The 15,592-nt window shown below is 31.4% G+C and overlaps 1 protein-coding gene across 4 annotated transcripts in view; it reads right to left on the reverse strand.

The window, feature by feature from the left end:
* The window catches only part of LOC108907956 (kazrin), a 99,974-nt gene that overhangs the window by 25,640 nt on the left and 58,742 nt on the right, over positions 1-15,592 (reverse strand). For all 4 annotated transcript variants that reach the window (XM_018711831.1, XM_018711833.1, XM_018711834.1 and 1 more), the window contains 2 exons: positions 8,318-8,443; positions 1,610-2,159 (listed from right to left, as the gene is read on the reverse strand). In XM_018711831.1, the coding sequence (XP_018567347.1) occupies positions 1,610-2,159; positions 8,318-8,356 (589 nt within the window). In that variant the 5' untranslated portion in view covers positions 8,357-8,443. The remainder of the gene's footprint in view (positions 1-1,609; positions 2,160-8,317; positions 8,444-15,592) is intronic.

The following is a 15,592-nucleotide window of genomic DNA, read 5'->3' on the forward strand; positions in this document are numbered from 1 at the left end:
ATTTATATAAAATACCTATTTATTTATGGAAATTTATAGTACAATTCGGGAATCTTATGGAGATAATGGAATTGTCTATGTGGAATGTGGAACAAAACACCACTTAAATTTTGTGGAATCCATTACAATCAGGAAATTAATAATAACTATCACAAATACTCTTAACTGATAGACTGCTGTCACTAGTGTCACTTTTGTTTAAAAAACAGGAAACAGGGCAGCAGGGTTTGATGGACAATTTTGACATATTTTCTTCTTCAAAATTATGCAATAGGATTGCTACTAGCTTTTTGTTCAATTGCCCCTTATACGTCAGACTAGTTTTTAAGTAACGCAAAAATTCATAAATGATTTCTACCACTAATTTGTCATATATTTAAAATTTGTCTATACAGGCAGGTCCTTTTTTATAAAATCTTTGACCCAACAACAATTTGTATATGGTTTGTTTTTATATTGGATAACCGTAATGCTTAATAAAAGAAAAATAATTTGAATAATAATATATTTTGAAGAAGTCAGTTTTTTAATAAGAGTAATGGCCAGAAAGAAAAAAATGTTATTAAAATTTACTTCTCTAAATAAATCTCTAATTTCCCTTACAAACGTCCTCAACCAACCATAAAAACTTTACCGCCCCATAAAGATGAAATTTAAAACTTTCAATGAGTCTAACAGTGCTGCCAAGGTAATATATCCAGTAGCTCCGTTCAAATTGAAATTTATTGTTCATTTTACGATCTACTTTTTAGATTTATAACTTATGAAAAAGTACGAATACATCCTTTATGTTTCAACTGCTACATTTATTGGAGTTTTTACTGTCAATATTGCTCAAAAATACAAGATGAAATAAAACCTTGCAAAATATTGCCAGTTATAGTTTGTATGAAGATTTTTTACGTCGATTTCAATATTAGGAATATGAAATATCTTTTTTAGACACTATTTAATTTAGTTTTCGTTTGAAAATAACATCTGTATGCAAACCTGCAAAAGGTTATCTTCCAGTCATCATTCGTCATTATCAACCGTCAATAGAATCACCAGGAAGAAGGATTTAGCTATTTGAATTAAATGCTGTAACATAAATTGCATCTGTAACATACTGGAGGAACAATTTTCTCGAAAATTTTAGCGGAAGCAAACCACTTGAACGTTTGTTTCTTGTTCAAAGTATGCTGGTGAAACAAGTTACGGACACATGGTATGTGTTTTCTACAATATAAGTACGCATATCTTCCGATGATGACGTAATATTCTGGTGGGTAAACCGTAAAAAAAATGGTTAAGAAAAAAATTTTGGACACCTGCTCTAGAAGTTGATAATTGTATCATCTAGATTCGGAATCATGCTTTTGCCATTTTTTTTCCCTTCACTCACTGGTGTTTTTAATAAGTTTCACTAAAATTTTTTCTCCAATGTGTCATCAGCCTAATAAGAAACGAAATTTCTTTTTTATTTGACGTGAAAAATCATACTTCTTACTATTGTCGTGTCATCGCGATCAAACATGACAAATTAACGTTGTTTTAGATAATCACTTGCTCGATTAAGATACAGTATCAACGTGTCTATGCTAAGGCTAATATTTTTTTTAATACTGACCTAAATCTGGTTGGCTACTACACCCCGGTTTTGGCGAGTCAGATCTATTCTCTGGGGAGGACCTACTGTCCTTCAAAGGACTAGCGCTCTCTTCTATCGTCATACTAATCTCCTTACTATCACTTGCAGTCTTCTCAGTATCGACGTTACTAATTTCGCATTTAACGGGGTTCGACTTGGTCTTCTTGATCTCCTTCTTAGCGTCCTCGTTGGAATCCACCGAGCTGGTGTTACACAATGATTTACTCCTTCTGGATTCGATGGAGTTCGGTCTGTTCGACTTGTAACTGTCTTTTTTATTATCACTAACACACTTAACATCTACATCACAAGCATTAGTATCCGCCTCTTCTGAGCCAAGCAGGGGTTTGACGAAGTTGGCGTCTGCCTGACCGGCGGTGGTCGAAGAAGAAGCCGATTCGGACAGCTTCAGTTCTTGCGCCAAGCAAGCGGGGCCGGGGACAGGGGCTGGGAGAGAGTTGGGGTAGTCGGAGTCTATCCGAGAGGTTAAGTTAGCAGAGTGTTCCTCTACCATTCTGCGAAGCTTTGCCTGCAACAGAAATACGGGTTTGTAAGAAGGTATAATCCTTGGTTTGAATTGGATACACTAACAGGAAACTAATAGAAAGTGCCGTATCGTGTGGATGGTGCATATCGAAGAATCTCTATATTTGCCAAATATTCTTCGTTGCCGTAAAACCGTCGCAATCAATCTAACTTGAATATGTTAAGACTAATTTTAATAACAAATAAAGCATTACAAAAGGAAATTAATATATACAGAATTTTGTTATAAAATTTCAAGTAAAGGTTCATTTTATTTTCACTGCCAACAACTGAAAACAAATTTAAATATTTTAAAACTCGAATCAGTAGATAAATGGTAAAATTTGTATAAACAACAACAAATCCTTAATATGTAAAACCATCGTTAATTGGTACGTTTATATTCAATGTACTTTCGAAATAAAATAAATGAATAGGAACTGAGTGAATAATTTTGTAGTATGAAATTTATTGTGAGAACATTTTTGCTCCGCTGATGAAATATTTATATTCCAAGCTAAAATATAGGCACACAGATTTTAGCATTTAGCATTAAATAAATGTGGTAAATATATTTCAGTTCTCTGAGCACCTATCCTTTGAACATTTTCGTAATACGGGATTTCAAATTATCAATTAAGGACAAACTAGGTCACTATTAAATGGGTAGGTACTAACTAAAAACGTAAACTGTTTTTCGAAGTAATTAAACTAGGTATTTAGTCATTTGCCGCTATGTGGGCTCAACGAGGCAAGACATCTACCTAATGGAAGCCGACATAAAAAGGGACAAAAACTAAATAGAGGATAATGAAAATTCTGCGGTGCCAGCTTAGCGTTTGTTGCTTCACCGATATGCCCATGTTTCATATAAACGGCAAAAAATATTCATCTCATATTTTGTATGAATGGTTCAATCTAGGAAGTAAATATTATCTAACAACGATCTATAATAAAGTTATAAGATTGATCTACAGTGCTCTGGATATTGTGAATAGACATCGGAATTTTGTGGCGACAATCAAATAAATAAACAGTAGTAATCTATATTATGCTAGTAAGAAATAGGTTGAAGCCGAGTGCTACTCTATGCTCACAATCCACAATGCTATTGACTGCCATAAAAACACGTTCCATACACTCGACCAATGAATTTCATGGCCAACGTCCCTTCCGCTAGATACGTATCGAATAAATTGATCGATGCCAATCTTCAGATCATAAGGAGACATGTACATGTTATTGTAGTACAGTCATTGAAGCTTTTCACCTCCGAATTCTTTGAAACTGAACCGATAGACTTGAAATTTGGCAGATAGTTAGAGAAAAGGTCAATGAACATTAGTGACAGCGCCGATTGACGCTTCCACCCTGTTGGGGGTTGACACCCTTCTCGAGGGTGGAATTTATTTTTTAAATAACGCAGGAAATCGATAGAGAATCAAACTTTGAGCAAAAAAATATTCGAAGAATTTTTTCGAGGAATCAATAGTTATTCACGATTGAAAACTTGTAATTTTGCGTGAAAAAAAAATCACTTTTTCAAAGTATTTTTCGCGAATAACTACGCATTTTATTTAAAAAAGTGTAATGAACAAAAATGTAGATTATAAATAAACAAAGAAGATCGTTATTTAAAAAGTGTTGTACGTCCTATACAAAGCGAAATATGGTTAGTGGAAGGAAAGTTTTTTGGGAGGAATACTCGAATAGATGTAGTCAACGTCAAATAACGGAAAAATGATTAATTTTACGTGTATAACGCTCCTGGAGTTTTTTGTAGTACTCAAAAAGATGTTCGAAATGACCACTTATAAAAGTTAATTAGAGCAAAATTGAAGGAGTTATCGTCAAAAACAGATGGGTTGCTCATATTTTTTAAGGAAAAATGAGCAGTACACGCTGTACCATTTCCTTCAGAATTAAAATTAATCGTAGACCCTTTACAATTAGTTTTATTTAGTGTTTTTACGATCCTGAAGTTAGACCGGTTTAGAATGCGTATTTTTTTAATAATGTACGGTAAAAGTTAAAAACGTATTTTTCATTATTCAAAAAAATTGCCTTATTTATATAATAACTTTAAAACTATGAAAGATACTTAAAACATGATAGACAACAAAAATGTAGCTTTTTTTCAACAAACATTTTGCTTTTTTTATTCCTATAGCATAAAAAATAAAGGAGATATCGCCGCTTGAAGTATCCATATTAGTGAAAAAACGACCTGTCTCGGGCCCTTCGATCATTTCTCTTAAAAAAACGAAGGACTTAAAAGGTTTTATATGCAAACGATCTCACAGCTCTTGAAATTATCTTTAAAATGATTTTTTGTAGGATACTATAGCTTAAAAAATAACCGAGTTATGGTAACAAAACCAATGACATTTCTTCGGAGCAAAATAGGCTTTCTCATTTTTATATATTATAGATATTATATTATACAAATAAAATAAGTAAAAAAATTTAGTGTGATTATTTATCTGCACCGTAGCATTTTTTTTATGATTGATTATATTTAAAAATCGATTGTAATAAAAATATTTTACATTAATATTGGTAAAAGGGTAGTTTAGAAGAGTTGAGAATGACAAAAGTAAAATATTCTTTCATACACAAAATAAGGGAATTTTTAATTTAAATTATTGCACAATTATAGCATTCCAAGATTTAAAATGTAATTTTTTATCATTTTTTTATCACAGGGGTGATTTATAAAGGTTGAAAAGTGTTATGAGATACAAATTCTTTCATAAGCAATGAGGAAATTTTTATTTTAAATAATTGCACCGTTAAAGCATTCCAAGCTTTTAAAAAGTAATTTTTTATCATTTTTGTCAATACAGGGGTGGTTTTTAGGGGTTGAAAGGGAAAAATTATTTTATTAGCTATAAGGTAACTTTTATTTTAAATAATTGCACGATTTAATCATTTCAAATCTTTAAAAAGTAATTTTTTATCTTTATTTTATGTTTTTTATTTTTTTTGCTTTGCTACTTTTATTTTTTGCATAAGGGTAATTTTAAGGGTTAAATAAAGGGTCGAAAAGATCAAATATATCATACAACATGTTCGAGAACATGGAACATTATTTAATCTTTGCGCTTGAACAAGATTTTTATCAATAAATACTTAAAACTTAATTTTTTCAATTTTTCTCACTTAGCCCTAAAAAACAAAAAGTGTCAATCGGGCTTATGTCACTTTTGAACTTGGGCCTAAGATGAGCCTTATTCTAAATTTTCATGCAAATCCATGCAGTTTCAAATAATTCGGAGGTTACAGCTGATTTTCAGCTTCAATGACTGTATTATTGTATAATGACGTGGAGAAAGGTAATGCGACCTGACGAGTTTATTTTCTGCGGAACAGTTATGAATCGATTACAATATTCAATTAAAGCATAAGGTCTCCTTTTAATCACCATTTTCGGAGTCCTTTGTAAATAATCTTTCAGGTTTTAATAAATCTTGCATATTTTAGGCTTCCATTCACAATTTTAAGTAGGTATGTCCTTTTCCGAATGAATAATAATAGACTCGGTAGTTCATCGGTATTTATCATCAAAATTTTTCTGCTAGATAACTTGAAGATATGAATACTAGGTAACCTTTATAATTGGTTACAAATTACAGTTTAAAATAAATTATTAATTAATATAAGATTTGTTGAGGTAAATTGCATATTTTTATTATATTTAAGCTCATTAGTACAGAATAAACATTAGTTCAAGTCCAAAGGCTATAAAAATCCTTTGTTCGTATAGTATCTAGCAAATGTCTCTGGCTTGCTGTTATAATATTCTCTTTTACCAGTAAGATATTAAATAAAACATGTTTAACCAATTCATTGTAACATCTGGCGCATACAGCTGGCGCTATTTATTTTCTTCCAGAGATTTCTTGTCATCTTTAATTTCGTATTGATCAAGATATTTCTCAGTATTGTTAAAAGGCGGAAAGAGGGAATTCTGAAGAGGTTGACGTAGATGTATAGCTTTATTGAAAATCTTAAACTTTTGTTTTCTGTGTTGGCAGAAAAAGAAATGATGATAAATTTGCATAATTCATTTTAAATTCATTCGTTTCTTATTCAATTTTTAACTGCTGCGGATATTTAAACAGCAACCAATGGTAAGTATGTATTTAGAATTTGTCACACTCAAATTAACACACATTGTCTGTTAACTTATTATTATGTCATGTATTATTTGCCACTAAAACTTGGTATCTTTTGCAAGTGAAAAATTAGACATTCACGAGTTTAATTTCTGGCGAATGCGCCAGTCATAATTATACGCGCTTTTGAAATAAATATTTTGAAGTAAATATTTTACACAGCACAAACAATTATTCTTTAAGCATTAATTTCTTAATGTAATATTAATCAGTGTATTTACACTGAATATTTTAAGCTTTTTTTTAAATAATATGAAGGGAACAGATGGATGTGAATGTAACAGCGGTGGTACTAGCGGATATTATCCAATTTGTAAATTTTTGGAAAGATTGCGACTGTATTTTACTAGAAAATACATAAACAAAAATTTTTCCTTAGGTATATATACAGTGTGGTTTATATTTAAGTTCATAAGGAGTAATTCAATAAAGTATTAGTCCAGGCAAGTTAAACCAAAATCACCCAGAGAAAGTGCTAAGAAAAATATAATTTTTTTTTCTATATTCAAATGTTCTAACCTAAAAAAACGGGTTAATTAAGGTCAGACATCAAGAATTTCCAAAAAATAACAGATTCGCGCCAAATTTGGTTTACGGGGGTTTTCGGGGTCACTGATCCGAGGTCAATTATGCAAAATTCAAGACGGCGGATCCAAGATGGCCGACCAAATTTTCAAAAAATAACGCTATTCGATGTTTTACAGAAGCCCCCCTTGCCCCCCTGGGGGGCTGCAGGGGCGTCGGGCATACTTTTCAGTGTCAGAATCGAAATCCCCGACCCTAAAAACCCCCGAGTGGAAATTTAGAAGGCAATTACTCATCTATTCGATTTTTTACAGAAGGCCTCCCCCTTACCCCCCTGGAGCACTTCTTAATTTGGACGTATGCTCACACAAGCTACCTAAGTGATGGTAACATATTAAGCTGCTAATGAAAATGTACAGAGATGCATGTAAACAAGACAGATAAGCGATCGATGGGGCCAGCGGTTTCAAAAAGCTTTCCTCGTATTATTGTGGTCACTAGGTATTAAAAAATATTTTTCTTGCAACAAATATTTGTGTCAATCGAGTTCTCACACCCTGATTTATTTATGCATCAGACACACACAGTCTCACAAAGTCTGTAAACACTCAGTATATTACTAGCCCCAACACTAAAGTTCGCTATTTTACATTTATCGGCACAACATTTGGGAGACATGAAGAAAAACTTTTCACATTAGCCTGAGATGTATGTAGCTGCATATAAAAAAGATTGCAAACTATTATTTGACTTTAGTTTAAAGGTAAACATCGTTTTAATCAAATTAGGCCCTTGGAACCAAAAAAAAATTAATTTGAATGTTTTCATCAAACATCAATCTGAATTATTACAAAGGATATTGAAAATTATCAATAAAGGATTATAAAGAAGCAGAATCGGTGGTGTCAGCACTTTCAAAAGATTTTCGGCTTATCAGTGTGGAGAATTTGTAAAAACAGATGTGGCATGCACGTTTTTTTATGAGTTAGAGGGTTTTTATTTTTTTTAATTTAAAAAATGTATCTTTACGTTGCTGGTAATTTTTTTAGGTGTATATTTTTTGAAAGTACATTATTTATTTTTTAAAATAAAAAATAATGTTTTAACATTAACATTTTGACAAATGTAACCGATATTACCCGACTCCCCTCTTTGCGTGTCACAAAAATTGAGATTCAGGATATGAGGTATTCGTTTTACAAAAATGCGATAGAAGACATCGAAATACGACAAATTCAATCAAAGCGAGTTAAGAGCAAAAGTAAATACTAATTTTCCAGTTAAGTTATTTAATCTAATCCACGTTTGAGCAGGAAAGAATTCCGTTTCATGAAGCGCCTGACTCTGCTGGAATTTCGCCCAAAGCGATACTTAATTTGATATCTGATGTTTTGATGGAATTTTATTAGACCTTTCCGTGAGCGACAGGTGAGGAAATAAGATAACCTACGATGTTTACCTGAGCGTCTACGAGTAGACGTCGCATCAGCAGCGCCATGGCGGCGTAGCGACGTGCGTCGTGGGTGAGTGCCGCGTCATGATCCGTGGCTCCGCTCGATCCATCCTAGCTGCGGAGAGGACAACCCTGGAACAAAGCATTTAATTTGATTTAGCAAACTATACAGAGTGTTTCTTAACGTGCTAATATTTAAGGTTATTCTTGGGTCCATTTTAAGAAAAAAACTTCATATGAACATATGTTTTAAAAGTCTTAACTTTTGAACTACAGGGTGCTAAAGTTTTATGAAAAAACATTTTTTTATGATAAATTTGCTATTACCCTAGATATTTTTTCAAATTTGGTACACGCCTTCTATTCATCGAGATGCATTTTCTGATGTACAAACAATTTTATTATTTTTGCCAGTGGCGTCTGTACAGGTTTTGTATTGAATATTTTTGAAGAAAAATATGTTAGGCCACTGCTTTTTCTTAAAGTAAAAACCATTTTTGAAATCCTCATTCCTTTCTGAGCAAATGAGATGTCATGAGTTTGACGTACGGTTTTCGCATAAAAAAATAAAATTCATTCATTTGCATCTTATTGGACCACTTATGAGAGCAAAAATAGATTTATGTAACTTTGAACAATAATTTATTTATCAAAATGTTTAGGAAGTGACCCCTAGTCCCTACTGATACTATTTAGACATCATTTATTCGTACTCGACTTTTTTGTATAAAATACCGGGACACCCTACATAACATTTTCAACATATCAGGCATGTTTTTATATGTATATTAATTCTAGATATTTAAACATCATTTTTAGTGTTTATTTTGTATAATTATTATTAGTAATAAAATAATCAAATATATTTATTTTGTCAGATTTTTTAAAATTGATTGTTTTTTAATTTGTTTGAATATCTGTCACATAGAGCAAAAAGGTACAATTATTGTTATCAACAAGAGAATCTTTTTGTAAAATATTTTGATCCTTTGGAAAATTGTAAAAATCTGATCAATATGAGCAACAATTTGTTAATAAGAATTGAAAATCAAAATTTCCTTTTAATAATGGAATAAGACAACAAAAAAATGACAAAAACAAATTATTGCATTGATTTTATTAGGACCCTCTGACCCAAATATGATCCAAGTTTTTATGATTTAAATTTAAGACGACGTTCATCTCTAGACAATTACACTTATATGTTATAAAACATTAAAAATCAATCTGAATTCAGTAGGCGCACAATTTCCACTCTTATAACTTCTTTTTCCTTAAAATCTAATATATTCCCCCTTGGTAAGAATATTACATATATATGAACGTTGGGGACTACCTTTTTTAATCTGCAGTTCTTTTATTGAATGTGGCAAAACAAAGCAGGGATGCACTTGCCAAAGAAAAATTTGCATCATAAGATTTACATAGATATCCAGATGATAATAATTTGTTATAAATGGTTCCCATGAATAAGATTTTATCACGCCTGCAGCTAGATAAAACTAACATTAACAGTTATTATCAAAGCATATAAAATCGTAGTTTATCGAAATTATTAAATTACCTATCGAATTACGAAAATCTAATTCGTTAATTAAAAAATTGCAGCTATATAAATTATATACATAATACCAGTCCACAGTTGTACACCAAATTATTTATTTTATCCTGTAGAAATTTCCAATTAACAATTTAATTATTTCCGGAAATTTCAGTACTAGATTTTATTTTCCAGTAATTAATTGCTTATTACATAATTTGATGTAAATTTAATTATCAAATAAAAAAATATTTATACAGGGTGTCATAATTAGCTGTCAACTTTGAACAGGCCGATTCTATGATCAAAACTAAGTAAAAAAGTTCATATGAACATAGGTCCGGAAATGTTTCCTAAGGGCACAGGGACCCATTGAAGAGGGAGGAATGGAAATCATTTTTTTGCAATATCTCTCAATCGCGTTGTGATAAATGAATGAAATTTGGTATACACAGCTAAATTTTGATGAGCAATTTGATGGACTAATCCATTTATTTCCACAAGGTCCATTGGGGTGGGTACGGGGGGGCCCTTGGTACTTTGCGTGTGTAACTTTTTCATCTTTGACTTTTTAACAAATTGGACAGCAAATTCCGTTTTCCCGAACTGTTTTACGTTAAAAAGGTACTCTTGTTTCAAATCGTTATCTTTAACGGTTTCTGAGAAAATCACTCTTGAATTAATCCCACTTTGGTCAATTCCATAGTAATTTAAACAAAATAGCTATTTATGATATACGTGTTAAAAGTAAGATTTTATTTTGTGAGTGAAGATGATTAAAAAACGAGCTTAGCGAGTTTTTTAACTTCACGAACAAAATAAAATCACTTTTAACACGTATATCATACAATATTTTTTCTACAATGACATTTTTAACATCAAAAATGACAATTAAAAAGCCCACTTTTAACAGTTTTGTAGAAAAACAAATTTTTTGTTTAAATTTAATCTAATTTTAATTAAAAAATAGTAATAAAAAATTAAATTAAATAAAAATTAATCCTTTAAATGGAAAAGAGAGGAAAGGAAAATTATTATTATTTTTTTTTTTAAGTATTGTGTAGCATTTAATATAAAAAGATCAACGTACACAACGAATCTATTAATTTGAATTGAGGCTTCAGACTTTAAAGTTATGGAATAAAAAGCTGTAGCCTTTCTAGTAGATATTTTGTGCATGAAAAAAGATACAGGTGCAGCATAGTGATTCATCTCAGACCTCAAAGCACAAAACCAAGTATTTCCCCAACACTCGTCTCTCTTCAACCACTTGTTTCATCCGATTTGCTTGTTCCGTCGCGCTATCGATTCCTCTTCATTATTGTTCCGATGCATGTGTCTAATATGCCTTATGCACTCTACAGGGGCTCGTGTAACATCCGCTTCGACGAGCTCAACCTGACTTGAGTGCTCGGCACCCCACAAACTTTGAAGGTTTTCAAATGTGGCAAATCGGGACTCTATAGGGAAGAAAATCCATAGACGCGGTCGTGATTTTTACGAGAGGATTGTGGGGAAAGCAACAAAATACCACAAAACGTACGACTTTAAGACTGATTCCTCCCGTTAAAAGAGAAAGAGAAAAAAGAATAGTAACATTTAGAAGGGCCCTCAACTTTTCAGAGACTGTACTGTATATAGTAGGTACCTACCTACTGCTTTATCTCATCAGAGCTACTCTCTCAAGTAATGTGAATGAAGCAAAAAATAAACAGCTCTCATAAATTCGAGGGAATCATAGATTGTGTATTTGAAGCGAAAGAGAAAATACCAGATTATTGTATTATCCTCTGCATTTATTGTTTTTTTTTTGCGTTAGAATGTTTAGATGCTTTATAATTTATTCAATTAAATATGGGCTCATTCTTTATTATGTTGTTACTAAATATATGAGGAAAGTGTTCTTTCAATAACGTAATATTAATAAGTTTATCTCCATGAGCGGAAAATATAGTAAATTCAATCGAGGTATATATTTTTGCTTGTCAGATTTTTACAAACTTAACAAGAGCTGAATATTCTTGCGTCTCTTTCGCCCTTCCTTCTTTCATCTGCCTCCTGTTATTAAGGTCAGACTGTCATTCCAACGTTTTCCCAAATTTCCTGGGTTGCGTTATCCTGCTGGTGATTTGGTGTCATTCACTTTGGCAGCTGATGTGGCTGTAACATTCAATTTTCCTTCCTTTCACTTGCCCTTTAGTGATATGAACAAGTATGGCAACGCATATTTTCACTTTACCTTTTTAATATATTCACGTGTTATTTTTTTATTGGTTAATGCAACAAAATTGCAATTTAAATATTAAGTTTCTACCATTAACAATACTCTGCTTCGTTGTCTAAAATGACAACTTTAACTGTTGTTGCAAGTTTTCCTTTTTACAAGCAGAATAATAAAACAAAAAACAAGTTTTTTAAATATATCAATAGTAATAAAATTAATAGTTATTAATTGTACAAGTGTTTTAAGTAGTAAATTATCCACGCAAAAATGTTTAAACGCGAGAACGTATTTCGACTTGATGTGTTTTACTAGTATTCAATGACACGTGATAGGTTTTGTTATATCTACTGGTTGCTATGGTACGTTGTTTATTATCAATTATTTAATAAACAGTTCTACTTGAATTTGGTAAAAATGCAATGTAATTGTGTTCCTGTGGCTGTTTTTGAAGAGGCTCAAGAAGCAATTTTCCATTTATTACAAAAAGAGAGAGTAATGACAATAAATAAAGAAGTCATGCTACAGTATTTTTTAAATTTGAAGAAAAAATATGCAATTTCATCTATGTGGTTGAAATATTCGATGTTGAAGGCTACTATAAAGGCATACAAAAATATAGAAAATATAACAAGCTTACAACTTATTTGAAGAGTGAATCGAGAGGATACAAAGCAAACAAAGCTGCATGCAGTATTGGAAAGAGCACATATTAAAGAATTTTTGTCTGGGGCTTCAGTTAAAGAATATTTAATGATTAAGGCAATATCTCTTTACCTTTTACATGTTGTTAGGTGTACAGTGAACTTTGAATTATTTTAGGTTGCGCTAATAATGGCGGTTTCTGGTGCCTGTCGATGCTGCGAATTGACAAATTTGGATATTAGTGACGTACAGGACGTTGACAGTTACCTACTTGTTTGAATGAAAATTTACAATTATAGAAGAAGGAATAGAAATAATATGTAGAAAATATATTTTTCTTCGCCCAATTCGCCTAACACAAGACAGATGCATCATGCAAAAATGTACTTCTCATCCTGTTGGAATCAACAAACTGGTACCCTCAATAGTTGCTTGATTCGTGAATATTCGCAAATCCAGAAGCATATACTGGCCCTTGTGAGGCGCACTTTAGCAACTTTATTGGCCAATAAAGGTGATGATCTTACAACCATCAAGCGGCAAGGTGGATGGAAGAGCTCCTCTGTAGCAGAAAGTTATGTTGAGGAATCTATATCTATTATAATAATAATAATAATATTTATTTTTATATTTTATTTTTTATTTTGTGTAAGTATTTTTTTGTGTAATGATTAAATATTATTTGTGTAATTTTGAATATTCATTTGGGCGCCTTTTGTTGTGTAGAATGTTATTTGTGTGTATTTAAATCAAAATTTTCATTGAATGTAGGTTCTCTTAATAAAATTTAATAATTACAATGACAAATATAGACGAATTGTACTTTCTTACCTTCGTTTTGCTAAACTCTCCTCCGGCAGCTTTACCTTGCATGAATAATGTTAACAGTGTAGGTTCATTTTTTACAGTGTAGATAGGAATGTTTATTGATAATTTCTACACTGTCCCTCAAAAACACTTGTTCAATTAACAGCATGAGTCCTTACCTCAGAGAAGCGGTTCTATGTGATTTTAAATTTACCTTTACTATTCATTTTTTTGTAAGAAGCATTGAATAAAAGCAAAATTTTAACTATTTTCACAATATGACATTTATTAAGTATTAATTTTTAAATTCCGAACAATATGGTGATAAACACAGAAACTAGATTTTTTTTTAGACTTTTACATGACTAAATATCGGAGAAATTCCTTAACTCTATCTAACATGATATGAAAAGTATTTGGTTAACCAATTATTAATGTTTTAAAAGTTTTATGAAACAAATTAACTTATATTACGAACATCGAAACTAAACTAATTCTTAAACTAGGAAATGTTCAAAACTGTCATTTTTAATTTTACCCACTGAAATTGTTTATGGTTTGAACTGAAGTTTTCTATTTCACAAACTGTTTTTAGTTCAAATTCGCAACACTTTACTTTATGTTTTTGGAGAATACGCTTATGCTTATGCAACTGGACTTACGTTTATTTCTGTCTGCTTCTGAATTTTCGATCGTCACTCTAACCTCACATTAGTTGTGGTTTGTCAGCTGTACTCGTTCATTGAAGATGGCTGTTGGGTCTGAGTGGATTGCTTCCTGGTGTTTTTGATGTTATTTTCGGGAGCCACAGGACAACATGCACCCCTCACCAGTGTCTCGGACCAACCTCTCTTTTCCACTTGTTTACCTCCCAACGATACTCTGTTGTTTTCCGGTACAAGGTAAATCTTCTGATTTGTCCCTTTTTAATTGGTCACTCGTATCCATGATATTATTTTCTAACTGCGCAATTTCTCCCACATATTGCGATGAATTTTATTTTAATTAACTTACGGCGTAATTTATATTTTATAACTGCGTAGTAAATTTTATACATCTTAAACTAATTTAAAATAAATTTTTATATGACATTCTGCATGACAAATTTTTATAACAAACTTCTAGCCTATGTGTTTTCTGATACTATAATATTTGAATTTTCTTTTGTACTAGATTATTTAACGTTTAGTTATTCGTAAAATTGTTAAATTGGCCCTTCTTGTGGCATTTTTCTTTTACTTTCATGCTTCTACTTCGAACCTAAACTTTATTTTCTTGACATGCTTCTCGTTTACAATGTATTAGTTAAATTTTGACTGATAATGTTTTAGTTTTTATATGAAATAACTATGAAAGGAGATTTTTATTTTTCTTTAAAAGTAATTTATGTCTTTCTTAGAGTCTACATTATAATTTCATGAAATTTTCTCTGCTAATACTCGGTGTCGTTTCTTGAGATACAGTGTGTTCATTTCACTATATTGATATTGCAAGGAAAATCTAAGGAAAATATAGCTGTTCTTTATAAGAAGAGAGATCCGTAACTTGTGCAAATTTTAACACCATATTTGAAAAATTAAGTTACAAGGGTTAATAATCTTATTATTGTTCAAATTGTTCAAAAGGAGATATAGGTTTGCATCAAAGTTATAATTGTCAGGATAACCGGTTCAAAATCATATTATTTCCGCCCACGACAGTTTACCGTAATATGTAATTAATGGGTTCTCAATTCTTGTTTATACACTAGTATTCGGCTAAGCCTAGTTCCGGTTTTGGTGATGAATAAATAATAAGGTAATTTCATTTATCAATGTCACGCTTCTGATGTCTCCCACTTCCAGAGATAGGATTATTAGCAATTTACAATTAATAGATTTCATCAAATTGGTTAATTAGCTCTGTATTGGTAAACTAATTGTATATGTTATAAACAGGAAATTTAGCGGTCGAGATTTACCACGATAAAGAGTTGTTTGATACCTTTGAATAATTTATTGCAACTATTTAAACAAATGAGTCATACACTGCACCTTTCATGACTAAAAATTATTTTTCCATTCTAAAA

The sequence above is a fragment of the Anoplophora glabripennis genome, unplaced genomic scaffold (assembly GCF_000390285.2).
Source record: "Anoplophora glabripennis isolate ALB-LARVAE unplaced genomic scaffold, Agla_2.0 scaffold78, whole genome shotgun sequence".
Classification (NCBI taxonomy): Eukaryota; Metazoa; Arthropoda; class Insecta; order Coleoptera; family Cerambycidae; genus Anoplophora; species Anoplophora glabripennis.